The sequence below is a fragment of the Paramisgurnus dabryanus genome, chromosome 9 (genome assembly GCF_030506205.2).
Source record: "Paramisgurnus dabryanus chromosome 9, PD_genome_1.1, whole genome shotgun sequence".
In the NCBI taxonomy this organism is placed as follows: domain Eukaryota; kingdom Metazoa; phylum Chordata; class Actinopteri; order Cypriniformes; family Cobitidae; genus Paramisgurnus; species Paramisgurnus dabryanus.
The window spans coordinates 8,968,172-8,983,286 of record NC_133345.1 but is presented as its reverse complement, the minus strand read 5'-3'; the positions used below and the strand labels follow the sequence as shown (position 1 = coordinate 8,983,286).

Genomic DNA, 15,115 nt, shown 5'->3' with positions numbered 1-15,115 from the left:
GCTGCTCTCCGACTTTTCGTCTCCACTCCCCGTGACTCTAGCAGCGGAGTTTCAGACAGCCTAACCTAAAATCCTCCAGCTCCCCCACCAACACTACAACAACCACAACTCTATAAAACTGCTGCTAAGTCTTGGCTGATAACCGCAGTCTTGCCTCAAAAGCAGGCTTTATCAGATGGGCAGTCAGTCAGGCTGCAGACACCTCCCCTTGCTGAGAACACGCATGGAGACAGACAGTAGCTCAGATACCAGGGGCTTCTGTCACCAGAAGCACTTGAGACGACAACCTAACTGTTGTCAACCTATTTGAGAAATGTAAGAAAGTGTCATTTTCTATTTTCTTTTGCCTTTTTCAGCCTGCGTAGGCACATATTAGGGACGGTGCCCCCCAAAATGAAAATTCAGTCAGGCCTATTCACTCTCATGTTGCCATTTGACTTTGTTTTAACTATATATACTTTTTTTATGTGGGACAGCAAATAAGTTTATGAATGTCTTGGCTTATGTCCTCTACACAGGGAAAGTGGATGGTTACCAGGGGCTTTTAGGCTCCAATAAAGACAAAATGCTTTCAATTTTAAAGCACAAACCATATTGCCGAAGGTCTTCTGAAGGCACAAAATAGCTTTGTGTGAGAAACACAATGAAGATTAAGTTATCCCAAATCTAGCTTGACAGCCATGGTCACCATTAATTTTCCTTGTATAAATAAACAAAGAAGTTTGGACATTCTGCTATAAATAACTCCTTAAGTGTTCTGCATAATCCAGAAAGTCATGGATTTTAAAACCACAAGGATGAGTAAATTACTTATTTACAAAACTGTTTTTAAAAGGAACACTCCACTTTTTTTGAAAAGAGGCTAATTTTCCAGCTCCCCTGGAGTTAAACATTTTATTTTTACCGTTTTGGAATCCATTGTGCTGATTTCCGGGTCTGGCACTACCACTTTTTTAGCATAGCTTAGCACAATCCATTAAATGTGATTAGACCATTAGCATTGAACTAAAAAATGACCAAAAGATTTTTGATGTTTTTCCTATTTAAAGCTTGACTCTTTAGTAGTTATATTTTGTACGCAGTGCCCAAAAATAGTCCACTTGGTAACTTTCAATAACAGGGGACTTTTTTTGGGCAATGCGAAATATCATTGCGCCTGCTACAGCAAAGTCCTTGATTATTACGCCGGAATGAGAGTATTGTCCTAGCCATATCTGCATAGAAAATCAGATTTTTTTATTTTCCATCAATCTTAGTACAAAATGTAACTACGGAAGAGTCAAGTTTTAAATAGGAAAAATATTGAAACTCTTTGGTAATTTTTAGCGCAATGCTAATGGTCTAATCAGATTCAATAGATCATGCTAAGCTATGCTAAAAGTGGTACCGCCAGACCCGGAGATCGGCTGAATGAATTCCAAAATGGTTAAAATCAAATGTTTAACTTTAGGGGAGCTAGAACATGAGTGTATTTTCAAAAAAAGTGTTCCTTTAAATACATATTTTTTATAGTAGGACAAATAAGGAGCTCAGATGCCAAAGCGGCTAAACATCACCTCCGTCCAGGGCTTTGACCCAGAATTTTTTTCCAATTGGTTTGTTCCGAACAGAAACAGTATTTTAACGTTTCCGGTTTTTGATTCAACCCTAAAGCTGACGTTCCTGAACCGGTTAGAACAAAAAATAAAGTTCCCGAACCCGCGAATCGCATGCGAGATACGGATCACGGATCAACTGCGATCCGTTACACCACTAATTAGTAAAAAACAAACATGTTGATATACTTGGTTGCCTACAATATTTACCTCTTATGAATGAGCATTAGAGACTTGGGCTTGAGTAGGCAACTTGCTGGAGGCAAGCTTCTCATTTCTCCAATGAGTCAACAACGACCGGAAGTGAACTCCACCGAGTATTGCACAGAAATCCTGTCGAAGAACGAAAAAGATAACAGTATTAACCGGTTAACATTATTTTAAATAAACGTTTCTGTTCCGGAACATATATTTTTTGAAAGTTTCTGTTTTTGTTTCTGTTCTGTGCAAAACATCAGAAGTTTCTGGTTTTCGTTTTCGTTCCGTGAACCGGTTCAAAGCCTTGCCTCCGTCAAAAATAAGATAATGATATAAACCTAATGCTTTTGGCACGTATTAGGGGATGGTTTACATTTGTCGTCTAAAAACGTGCAGAAAATGTGACTGCACCGCTTTCCTTCTTCTTTCCAATGCACTTTCTGATGCGGCATTCTAAAAAGTTTAAGTATTTTCAATTGCCAATGTACCTGGAAAAAAGAGTGTGTTGGTTATGCGTGTCGTGACTGTGTTGCTCTCTATTTGAACGCGCTTGCCACGCAGTTACAATCAACATAATGTATTTACGCATACAAAAGACACGAAATATGAATGTTTACCAAATACAGTGCTTTACTGGCAGAATCCATTAAGAGCTTGATAAAAAAACTTCATTTACAAGACAACATGTCAGACGCTCTCAGCGGATTTTGCATCTGAGCTCTTCAAATATAAATGTTCAAAGGTTTAATCTTACTCCAAACCTTAATTGGATTTATCTTAAAGAAGCAGTAGCCATGCGCTAATAAACCACAGCCGTGGCTTCCCTGCGAGAGCAAACTGTTTTTTTTTTTTGCTTCACAAACAGTCATGCTCAACATTTTGTGCTTGATAAATCATATCAAGGAAAGCTTGCAGCATCTTCGAAGTGGAAACCTATTTTTTTCAGACAGATAAGTATTCAGACAGATAAATCTAGAGCAGTACGATATGCAAGCCCTGCAGTAATGCCGATTTATTCACCACAAAGATTTGTTTTATGCTGATATCAGTTAACCTGTTCCTGTGCCCAGCACTTCACAACATGTATCAGAACCCTGTGAAAATGGGACGTAATTTCTAAGTCGTGTGTGCCTGCAGATCGCATATCAGGTTTTATAAAAGGAACGTATCAGAATGCACAGTAATCTCCCATACTGAACTGCATTGTTACGGCAACGTAACCAAGACTTTCAACAACCCAAGGACAATGTCCATTTATTAGATGTGATGGCATGTGCTGTTAGCTAAAAGTAGTTGATTTTACTATTTAAATCAACCTTTATCTGTGTGAAATAGTTTAGTTTGATGTATTTTCCTCTTTAGATAAAGGCTGTTTCCGGAAAACAACCTGCAGATTAGGAACTGTTTATGAATCAGTTTAGCATGTTAGGCAAAAATCAGAGTGGAAGATTTCAGATAGTGAGTGGTTAAACATAACAACACAGATCAACAATTAGTATTAATTTAGTATATTTAGCCGCTCTTGCTCAGTAAGGCATTAAGACCAAAAAGCGGATCCTTAATCGTGTTTTAAACAGTTCTGTATTGCAACATTGTGCTAAATGAACTTCTGTTTGTTTTGAGTACTAAAAGTTCTTAGGAAACCAGTTGACTCAGCAAAGTTCAGCAAAGTCTCTCTCTCTCTCTCTCTCTCTCTCTCTCTCTCTCTCTCTCTCTTTCTTTCTTTTGACTGTCTGGCTTCCCCTCTCCTGGCCTGACGTCAGAGTCCCACCGAGATCAAAAGAATCAAAAATGCCTCTCAAGCGCTTCGGTTCACCAGAAACCCAAGCTGCTTCGGGCCACATAGGGAATTTCATATGCATAATTCTGAGCATAAAACCAAAGACCTGAGAAAACAAAAAATACGTATTTGAGACCTTACACCACCATGTCTTGAAAATTTATAAAAATTTGTATCATACAGTGCATGATGTCATTTAAACATAAAGGGGTTAAACCATTTTTTTTACTTCATATAAATGAGTTGTTCTGTTTAATTAGAAAAAAAAGAAGTGAATCCATAATGTTTTAACTTTTTTGTCAAAGTCAGCATTTAAAGGCTTGCTTTCAGTTTTCACTGCACATTAAATATACACATAGAGGTACACAGTGTTACAAGTGTTTTTGTATTTGTAGAGGTCAAGTGGTGTGATGGCAGTCACTATGGTGCCACAGATGCAGCCTCCTGTAGTGTGCCACCCACAAAACCCAACTCCAGCCAGACCTCTGTACGCCCATCACATCACCCTGCAGGAGGTCCCCAATGGACCAGAATACGGCATCAACGGTAAGAAATCACACTGTTGGAATGGTCGTGGGCTTTAAAGAATAGTTGCCCCTAAAACATTATCTTTGTCTTATCATATCACCCCCATGCCATCTCAGATTCTCTTTTTTTAACTTAACACAAAGACATTTGAAAGTTACCTCAGTCAAAAATGAGATATTGATATTAACCCAAAGGTCTCGGCTCGTATTATATGAAGAGTTTCGTTGCAAAACGAGATAAATCCGTTTTTAACATTTTTGTCAAAACATGTTTATTATTATGTTATTATGTTATCATGTTATTTTTTTGTTTTATGGTGCTACTTAGCTGTATTTTTTAAGTTATGAATGTTTACATCAAAACAAACCAACTGCAGTTGAATTGATATTAATTGGAATGCACAACCAAAAAACGAGATTTCTTGTTTTGCAACAAAACTCTTTAAATTATTAATTTAATTTACTTTTTAAGGTAAGTGGTTGCAATCAATTTATTTAAGCTACATTTAAACAAAAAAATTAGAAAGGCCAAACAAAACAAAAAAACTTTTGTTTAAATGTAGCTTAAATAAATTGATTGCATCCACTTACCTTAAAAAATTGAGTAAATTGAATTAATCATTTATTTCAGTGTGTTCATGAAATACCTTTGCTTAAAATCCAGGTAATCCTTGCCTCAGACCATTTAGAAATACCGGTTTATTGGTAAAATCTGTTGAACGGCACACCAATGTTTCAGCAAAGTCATCTAAGTGCATTAATGATGTATTAAATCAATGATATAGCGCATAAAAAAAAACAATCGTGCATCACATTCAAACTTGTGAGTACTTGGACCTGAATACAACTGTATGTACAAGTGTGGCAGTGACATTTTTACTTTCTGATTTTAATTATTTGCAATGTTTAGTTGCATCTTTAATGATTTTGCAACTATTTACTATTTTGTCCTGAGAAGTTATTTTTTTAAAGCAGACATATTTGACGTAATTGTTCAAAAACCGTAATAGATAATAGAAAAATCAGAACAGGTTGGAAAATATGACCAAACAGAATATAAAGATATCAACAAAGCACCTGAAGAGACTAATTTCAACTTTTATGTACTTATAAACACTATAAATATACAACAAAATGCATTTAAGAGCCAAGAAAGTGGATTTAGCATGATATGTCTCATTTAAGTGCCAAAAAGGCTTGCATGCACTTAGAGGGTTTTGCCGCAAAAGACAATCACATTTGTTAAAATTAAACAACAATGAAAATATATTTTTTTTCCTTTATTGTGTTATCATGTGTATATTACTTTGTGTCTTCAAATCAGTGAAATACCTAGATTCATGACATTTGTGAAAATAAGAAATTTCAATTACTGACTAATAACCTTTTTATTGTTAAAGAGAAATTACTGAACCTAAACATAAGAGCCTTATAAAAAATGCTATATATATATATATATATATATATATATATAAAATTTACTTTCTATTATTTACTGCCTACACTGTAAAAAATACTTTGCTGCTTAAAAATTTTTGTTGAATCAACTCGGATTTACAAGTCATTTCAACTTACTATTATTTATCTTGACTAGATATGAGTTGTTATAACTACAGGTGAGTTGTTATAACTTATAAATTTAAGTTGACTTTTCTCAACTATATTTTATAAGTTGTGACAACTAATTTCTGTTGACATGAATTATAAATCTGAGTTGATTTAACAAAAAAATTTAAAGCAGCAAAGTTTTTTTTTACAGTGTATTTGCAAATTTTTAAGCATGATTCTGAAACCTATTCGTACTCTAAAAATGTGTGAAATGAATTGTGAGCATAGTTTCAGTTTGAGTATAAAGTGAAGAAAAAAAATGCACAGATTAAATAAGAAAGCAAAAATGCATGATTAGAAAAAGGTCAAAGCACTCCGGACACAATCTACAGTTGAGGACAGTTGGCCTAAAGCCCACATTTTTTGTGTGTGACTGAAACGTGCATATATGCACACAAACTCAGTCTTTAATTCTCAAGGAGGAAAATACAAGGCATCTGGTAAAGGCATCTCTTTAGGGTCAATGTCCCTGTTCATCCCCCAGAGAACAATGTTTTCTCTGCCACACTCACAGTATGTGTAAGTATGTGTGTGTTTTTATTTGTGTGTGTATGTGACACAATATAGTGGAGGCGGCTGCATGCTCTGCATTTTTTGTCCCGGACAATTTTTTTTAATGTTTATTCAAAATGAGAACATTCCATCCGTGTTTGACATCAGCCTCCCTGCTTTTTAGAATGATATATAGAAAGATCGGCGACATGCGCCATCTGTATGTATGTGTATTAATGTGTGCGTGTTGGGCTGGATACAGCATTGGCACCAGTTCTAAGTTTACACCTCCAAGCAGGACACAAGGCCACAAGGGTCCAAGGGCGCAAGGCCTCAGCAGCGGCCATCCTTTTCCCAAGCCTCGTAGCCCCTTGGGGGAGTGTGAGGGGAACCGAGCTGGGTCAGGTTTGATGGGATTTGCTGATGTTTGTTGCTGGAGATGCTAACAAAAGTCCTCAGTGTTGCCTGCTTAGATTGCTGGAAAAAAACAACCTTTTGAACTTTTTACTCCGAGGCGATGTGCGGGCTGAGCCCTGCAGACGATCTAAAGTGTGTTTAGAAAATTAGATGCTTGGTTACTAGGAGGAATTTTTTGACTTTAGTCAATCTTGGGCTAAACCATCAGCAAAATCCAGAGATGAAACAAGTTCGTGTAACAGATTTTTTGGGTGAGGCAGGGTAGAGTCAAGTCTAAAGCAGTGAACGTGTTTTCTGTGTGAGACGGTAACCTCAAAACAGACTTCTGAACTGACACCCAAGCCACCGCATGTAAAAACCGTTGGACTGCTACAGCTGTTAGTCAGAATGAAACGGGCCACCCTCCCGTTACCTAGAAACTATTGTGTGGAGCAGTTAGTCTTGACTTTTACCATATATTTTGATACCTAATCTGTAAAACATAACATACTTGACGGTTAACAATATGCTTTCATCTTCACACCTAAGAGTCTGTTGCTTTGTAAAAATCTATAGAAGGTTTCATTACTTTGTTAATGTTGTTGGTGCTGAAACCGTCTATAGCAACGATTGTCTTCATAATGAACTGTGAATGCTTTTAGTACAGTAAATGCCAACATTCCCAAAGTATATAATCCAGCCACAGATAGTGCTGGAAGCATGCAAACTGCACATGAAACATGAAATACATTAATAAAAATGCACAAGAAACTCAAACACTATTAGCTTTTAAAAACTTGCCCCAATATTGGCCTGCATTCTTCGCACAGTGATTGGCTGTAGTGTGATTTCGCAAGGGAATTGTTCGAATTGAGGGTGAGGTGGTCCCGGGACCTGCTATAAGCATTTTTTTAAAGGGGACTCCTATAAAGCACAAAAATATAAATTAGGGAGTTTCCTATAAAAAAATGCTTTTAGCAGGTCACCCCCCCTTCAAGTTGAATAATCCGGGGACCATCTAATTTATATTTTTGTGCTTTATAGGGGGTCCCCTTTAAAAAAAAAACTTATAATTTTTACATAACTTAAACACTGCGCGAGGGTCCACATAAAGCACGCGTGAGGAAAATTTCTATTTTTGTAACTACTTGTACTTTTTACGGGTAGGTTCTGTATGCGTGTACAGAAGATTTTAATATGTAGTCCAGGAAATGCATTAGGCATTGCATTTTGTCGCAATGGGTCAAACATCTGTGTACATGAACAGGTCAAATAACTATGTTTTTCAAGCCTGTGGATTCAACTATGCGCATACGTTCACATACACTTAAACAACAGACTATACTCCGGGCTTTAGCCAACTTTTACGATATGCACGAGGCTGTGTTGGCTCAATTCATGCTAGTGTACATGTGTAGATTTACCCAGTTTGGTTCAAAAGGTTAAATATTAACCCAACTGTCATACGCAGTTTTTGGCTCAGGATGACATCGTTTTTCCGTCATTTTGACGACAGCAGAAATATTTTGGAAATATGTGCCTAAACCTTGTTCCTTGACTTTCCAACACGAAGACAGGCTCTCCATAGAATTCTTTTGACTATGTAATTTGGCTTTGTGGATGTCTTGACTTAGGTCATTTCTTCCTCTGACCTTTTCAGTCTGATCGCATGTTTAATTCACTTTTCTATTCACTTCATGTCACTTAATGAATCAGTTCCACATTGCTGTGTATGAAGACATCAAATTTGTTCCATGAGCGAAAACAGAAAGAGCTTTTAAAACTTATGGAAAAGCGGGCCGCCCTATGCTTTGCAGGTGTGCTGTGAAACGTGACGTGTGACACACTGTAACGCACAGAGACACGCGCAGACACCCACATGCTTCCAGACAGCTTGGCGTTGGTGCATGTGAGCACCGTTCCGCATAGCTGTACCTGTCTTGCATCTGTAGGCTTTAGGCGCAGGTGCCGGCAGTTAAACCAGAGACAGGCTGTAAACGGCTTTTGTGTACTACACATATGGGACCTGCATGTGAAGAAGAAAAGCCTGTGACAGTTTTCTTCAATGTATCGCATTGTTGCTTGCTCTACAACTCCGTCAATAAGAGCTAATTGTTTGTCTGTGAGTGAAAAAATGTATCAAGGGGAGAAAAAGATGTTTTGTTTATGCACTCATTTTGTTTACATGCATCTATGTTTATTATAATATAATACTGTCAAATGCATCAAACTTACACTTTCACAGAGAGTGTTTCATTGCCCTGATCACACACTCACATCAGCTCTTTAAGCATACCCACCCATTTGGGCCAAATTGACAGCTGTGTTATGGAGCTCTGTGACGCCTGGCTTACGTTTATGATTTGTGATTTGACAACTGGACAGTTGAATTGAAAGAGAACAGCAGCACTAATATTGAGTAATGTGTATGTGTGCAAGCACCTTGCTGTTTGCATGTTTGTGTGTGTGCGACGGCTAAATCTGTATCTTTGTATATAGATGTGTTGTGTGTATGGGGGAGAGTGCTGTCTCTGATGAGGGGCACGTCCTCGCAGGCCAAGGCCCATTTTTTCTGGGTTAAAATAAACAGATGACTGGCGGGGGTCTGGGGGTTATGGGAAAGGAGGAAATAGTGATGGTAATCAGTACTGCACACACTTCCCCCAACTGTAAAACAAAGCAAACGAGAGAGAGAGAGAGAGAGAGAGAGAGAGAGAGAGAGAGAGAGAGAGAGAGAGAGAGAGAGAGAGAGAGAGAGAGAGAGAGAGAGAGAGAGAGAGAGAGAGAGAGAGAGAGAGAGAGAGAGAGAGGAGTGCGCATGGGTGAAAGTTTGATACTACAGCTCCACTTAGCAAGGTCAAATGTCGAAACCTAACTTCCCCTTCAAATAATTGTATTTCTTCATTACGGTTTTACGTAAAAGGCAATCCATGTATTTCCAAATTAATTTATAGGCAACAGTTACACAAGCAGAACCTTGTGTGAAAATTCAGAACATTGCTGGAATGGTGTTAAGAAACAAACTAACAATATTAACAATAAATAACTCCATTCACACAGCACATTGGTCCTTGAAAATGTTCATAAAATTGGCAAAGAGACTTTTGTTTAAACAGAAATGTAACCCATGTTTTGGGATCGCTCCCGTAAAGTCCAATTTATAGTTGTATGTGAAGTCCACTCCATAGCTACTCGATAGGTCATCTGTAGCTTATGCGTAGCTATGCGTAGCCTGACATGCACCTCACCCAATTTTTAAAAGCGGGTCAGTTCTACGCGGACCGCAAGCGTTGTAATTTATCCACTACAACCCCTTCGTCAGGTAAAAAAAACTGCGTCATAAGTATTTCCGTTTGCAACGGTAACAAAGATGGACCAAGTTAAGGAGTGATTTAACTCAAACTGCAATATTAGTCGCTGTTTATTTACTTCCATCACTGCTGGTTGTCTCAAATCATACACAACAAGCTGCTGTTTCTCCTTTGTTTGTGAGTTAAACTTGCCAAGCTGCTTCTTCATTGACAGTTGTGATGCTACTGTGGTAACACGCAAGGATACTGCCTACAAGCAGTCTGCATGTGTGTTTGCACGTCGACGCGGGCGGTGACACAAAAGTATAAATGAAAGCCGACACATAACCTACGGTGTCGCGGCTACGCCTACGCACAACTACAACGAGCCCTTAAAGGATTAGTCAGTTTTCTTAAACATTCCAGGATTTTGCTCATTTTAATGGACTTTAATGGACCCCAACACGTAACAGTTTTAATGCAGTTTAAAATTGCAGTTTCAACGGAGATCTTATCTAGTGAAACAATTGTCATTTTTGACAAGAAAAATTAAAAATATGCACTTTAAAACCACAACTTCTCATCTATCTCCGGTCCTGTGACGCTCCAGCGCGACCTCACGTAATTGCGTAACGCAGCGGAAAGGTCACATGTTACATATATGAAACGCACATTTGCAGACCACTTTAAACAATAAACTTACACAAAGACATTAATTAGTATCATTCCACATACAACAACGCTGGAACGGTCCTCTTTCTCAACACTTGTAAACACTGGGGCGAAGTTTCATCCGTGATCTTTTGACGTGATGACGTATTGCGTGAGGTCGTGCTGGCGTGTCACAGTACCGGAGATAGACGAGAAGTTGTGGTTTTAAAGTGCAGATTTGGGATTGTTTAGAATCCTTTGAAACTCCGTTGCAATTTTAAACTACATTAAAACTGTTACGTGTTGGGGTCCATTAAAGTCCATTAAAATGAGAAAAATCCTTGAATGTTTTCCTCAAAAAACATAATTCCTTCTCGACTGAACAAAGAAAGACATCAACATTTTGGATGACATGGTGGTGAGTAAATTATCTGGATTTTTCTTTTAAGAAAATTGACTAATCCTAGTAAGGACCTAGTAACATTCCCATAACATTCACAGAAAGCATTCTGGGTGAACAAGACGCAGAAACAGTGCTGTAAGGGGTGTGCCGTAGTCAGGACGTGTATGTCATCGCAACCAGAAGTTATGGTTCAACTCTTTGACACAGGGATTTAACCGCAGATTAACATTCACAACAAGAAATGTTGGCAAACTGAACTGAAGCAAGGAGCTCGTCACTATCCACACTAAAGCTAAGATCATGGAGAGAAAAACCATGCATAATTAGGAAACTTCAGACGCTGTGGAAAAATATGTCACGTATCTTTACGGTATGTGTGTGAATGCAAGCACAAATTCCGGAAAATCATTGGCAGTGTAAATGAACCAAAAATCAAACAATCCCGGACAAATCCCGGACGCATTTTCCGTGTAATCTCTGTGTGAAAAGGGTAAATAACAACATTGATGTTTGTCTGTTCTTCACACAGTGTTTCCAAAACATGGAATAATTTACGAGTCGATATTTGGTGCTCTTATTATACGGAAGACTCCTTAAAGTTGTCCCTTTGTGTTCCACATTAAAAACAGCAAACAACTGATGCAATACATGGATCATAATAATTTATTTTTGGGTGAACTATTCACTGTCCGTCTGGCATTCCTTCAGTAATTGTTGAATTCACAGAGACGTAGGCCCTCTGACCTCTCAGATCAATGGACTGAGGTACATCAGCACTGTGGCCTGCTGTTCGCAAAGGCAAGGGACTTGCCTTCTGCACGTGCATGTGTGTAAAAGAGAACAAGTCTGGGGGGCATATATGCCTAAATAGGGAAGGAGGAGAGAGGGCGGCATGGAGGGATGTAATTTAATTTGCCACACAATGGGGTGAATAGCAGACACGTGGTGGAACTAATGGAGGAGAGAGATGTCCTTTTTAGCAGTGCTAATTGATAAGAAAAGAGCTTAGCCTTTGTTGAACCAATCCCCCTCCCTTCTGCCAAACCAGCACGGACACCATTGGTAACCCCCATCTGCTTTGCAGGGTCTTCATTAACTATTCTCCAAACACACACACATAAGAGCCTCCACCATCAATACACAAAGACAAGTGTGTCTGGTTGAGTTTTATATATATGTGTGTGTGAGAGAGAGAGGGAGAGAGTTGATGGGTGAACGTTACTTACATTGTTTGATATGTAGCCAATTTCACATTGGAAAGAGTGTGTTATCGTTGTATATCAGCACGGTTGTGATCACAGCTGCATTATCCTACTATCATTTCAACACATACTGTAAAGCAAACCAGTAATGCATCCAGTGTCTTATATCTACTTTTTTTTAACTCCTTCATCAAAACAATTACAGGGCTGGAACTACACTTTGATTATTATACTTAATCTTATATTGTGGAGCTTTGTATAAAGTAATTTTTTTTACATACATGTAGTACATGAGCATACGCACACATTATTGTATTTGATTACTCACAAACAGACATGATATATAAAGTATCTTTTTATTTCATTAAATGTCATTATGATATAGAATACTATGTATATACTTTGTCTAATTTTTTGATGGTAGCCATTGTACTGTTTTCGTAGCCAACTCGGAAAAAGGTACAAAAGCTGTCACTGGGTGGTTACCCCTTCAAAAGTAACCCATTGTACTTAAAGTACATTTAGTACCTCAAAGTTACATACTGGTACCTCAAAGGTTCATATCGGTGCCTCAAAAGTACACATCTATACCAAAATTTTAAGACCATTTTGAAGGGTACCGTCCCTGTGACAGCCTTTTTTCTGACAGTGCTTTTTCTGGGTGTTGTGCTAGCCCATGCAGAGGTCATGGGTTCAATCCAGGGGAACACATTCTATAGCCCGGATTGTAATCATTTTTTACGTGTATGCGAATGTACTGTATGTGGGTGGTCGAAACGCACAGCCTTGCAAAGTATAGTTTATTTAATTTGTACATGCACATGTTCGATGCATGCATATTGCGACAAAATTCAATGCACATCCTTGCACTACATTCTCCTGTAGAAGCATGCGCGACCTATGCGTACAATGTACACAGGGTTTCAAAAATCTGGTGGTGTTCGTACAGTATATGCGCACCCTTCTGATGAAGAAAATTGCATCAGATGCAGTGTTGGGAAAGTTCAGTTTCTACATGAACTAGTTCAGTTCACAGGGCAGAAATTTTTTAATGAACTAGTTCAGTTCATAGTTCATATTTCAAAATTTTGAACTAGTTCACAGTTCCAAAAATAAATTAATTTATAGTTCTTTTTTCCCATATTATTTTTTAAAAAATATTGCCATTATAGCCCATATAGAACTACAGACAGCAATTATTTTATTAGTTTTAACTGAAGCTAAATGAGTCATATTTCATCTTCATATTCAACTTTAAATCCTTATCCAACAAGGGTTTACATTAGCATTGAATGTCTTTTAATTTTTGTATTTGCTTGCACATACCTTGAAAGGCTAGCCTGGTGCTTCAAGGGGGTCGCACATCAGGCGAGAAGCGCTGCGAGGCATCGCGTGTAGTACAACTCACAGGCACGTGCACGTTAAATAGCGTGAGCTAGTCAAAGTCTATTCCAAGATCCAGAATATGCGTTAGCAGCCTATGTTAATTGTTAAAGATCTAGGACAAATATGATGTTATTTAATGTTAAACTATGTGAGGGGAGCGGCAGGGATTTCAGCAGCGTCCAGTCAGTGTTGTTTTGATGACGCATGCAGCCTGGGGGCGGTGTTGCCAGAATGGGTGTTTTTTCCGCTACACATTAAGGCCTGTGTTTTCGCCGGGTTTTCGCCTGGAAGACTCTATAGAAATCTGGCAAAATATTGAACAGCATTAAACTGAGAGAGCGTGCCGTTCACAAGCCCCAGAATGAACGAGTTCACAATAAGTTCATCAGGCAGTAATACAGTACGTTCAGTTCACGTTCGCCCAAAATATGAACGAGTTCATGAACAGGCACAACACTGATCAGATGCACTGACTGCGGACTAGTTACTGGGACGATAAATTGTGCAATCCTGCTTATGCTTCTCAATGAATTAAGGTGAAATGCCGCTACATCCAAAAGCCAGGGGGTGCTCTTGTGCAGAAACTCAATACGCGCCACAGAAAAAGTACCATTACACGCAGATCCACGAAATGTCTAAGCATATTTAATATCGCTGTTCGTCAAACCATTTCAAGTATTTTCATGATAATAAAGAATATTTATAATGATTATGTTTGACGAGTGTTGCTTTTTAAAATGCATAGATACGTGTAGATTAAATGCCCTGTAATTCGGTTAAGAGAAAATTGTCTCCTAAATGTGTAAGTGTGTATACTAACACCTTACTGTTTAACTCTTACTCGGTCTGATTTGATACTTCGCACCTGGTGGCTTCATGAGATGGCATAATGAACTTTTTAACACAGCCTTGTTCCTTTCCTCAGGGTGAATTCCCATAGAACTATGAAGAGTTTTGAAGCTACACACATGCTTCCAGTAAGTGTGACGGACCACTTCACCAGAAAGAGAGCAAGATGTGTTTTTCCTTTACTGTATCCTGGAGACTGCTTGTTTTGAGGAGTCAACAACGTAAGATGTTGCTTGAGATCCAAGTTGGAGAATGAATGAATTTCGAATTTGTGAATCAAACCCCAAACTCCCCCGTGTTCATGCAGATTGCCATAGGAGCTCTACAGAGAGTTCTGAGAAGTCCTTCTAGCCTACGATTACCTCAGCACCAGAGTCAAGAAGGGGTGGACACAATGGTTAGTTGCGTATTGTATTTGAAACCGAAGATTTTCTTTATGCGATTTTTTTACTTATGGGATTTTCCAACTAATAACAGAGTCCTCCACAAGATGGAGAAGAAAAATTAAGTGGAAAAATTGAAGGGCTGTTTTTTTCTAAATGTTCAGCATATTCATGACCTCAGAAGACTCTGGTTTTCCCACAAAACTAAATTGATAAGAGGTCATTGGTGATTATTAATGTCATTCTGCAATCGAAACATGTTTCCAAATACAGCCTCAAAGTATCAACACGATATTGACTTCCAACTGAAAAGAATGAGAAAAAGATGAAACTGTATTAAATCTGCATCAAAGCA

At 38.3% G+C, this 15,115-nt stretch overlaps 1 protein-coding gene across 2 annotated transcripts in view; it reads left to right on the top strand.

The window, feature by feature from the left end:
• Positions 1-15,115, top strand: part of ets1 (v-ets avian erythroblastosis virus E26 oncogene homolog 1) — a 45,816-nt gene that overhangs the window by 3,552 nt on the left and 27,149 nt on the right. For both annotated transcript variants that reach the window (XM_065279339.2, XM_065279338.2), the window contains exon 3: positions 3,969-4,119. In XM_065279339.2, the coding sequence (XP_065135411.2) occupies positions 3,969-4,119 (151 nt within the window). The remainder of the gene's footprint in view (positions 1-3,968; positions 4,120-15,115) is intronic.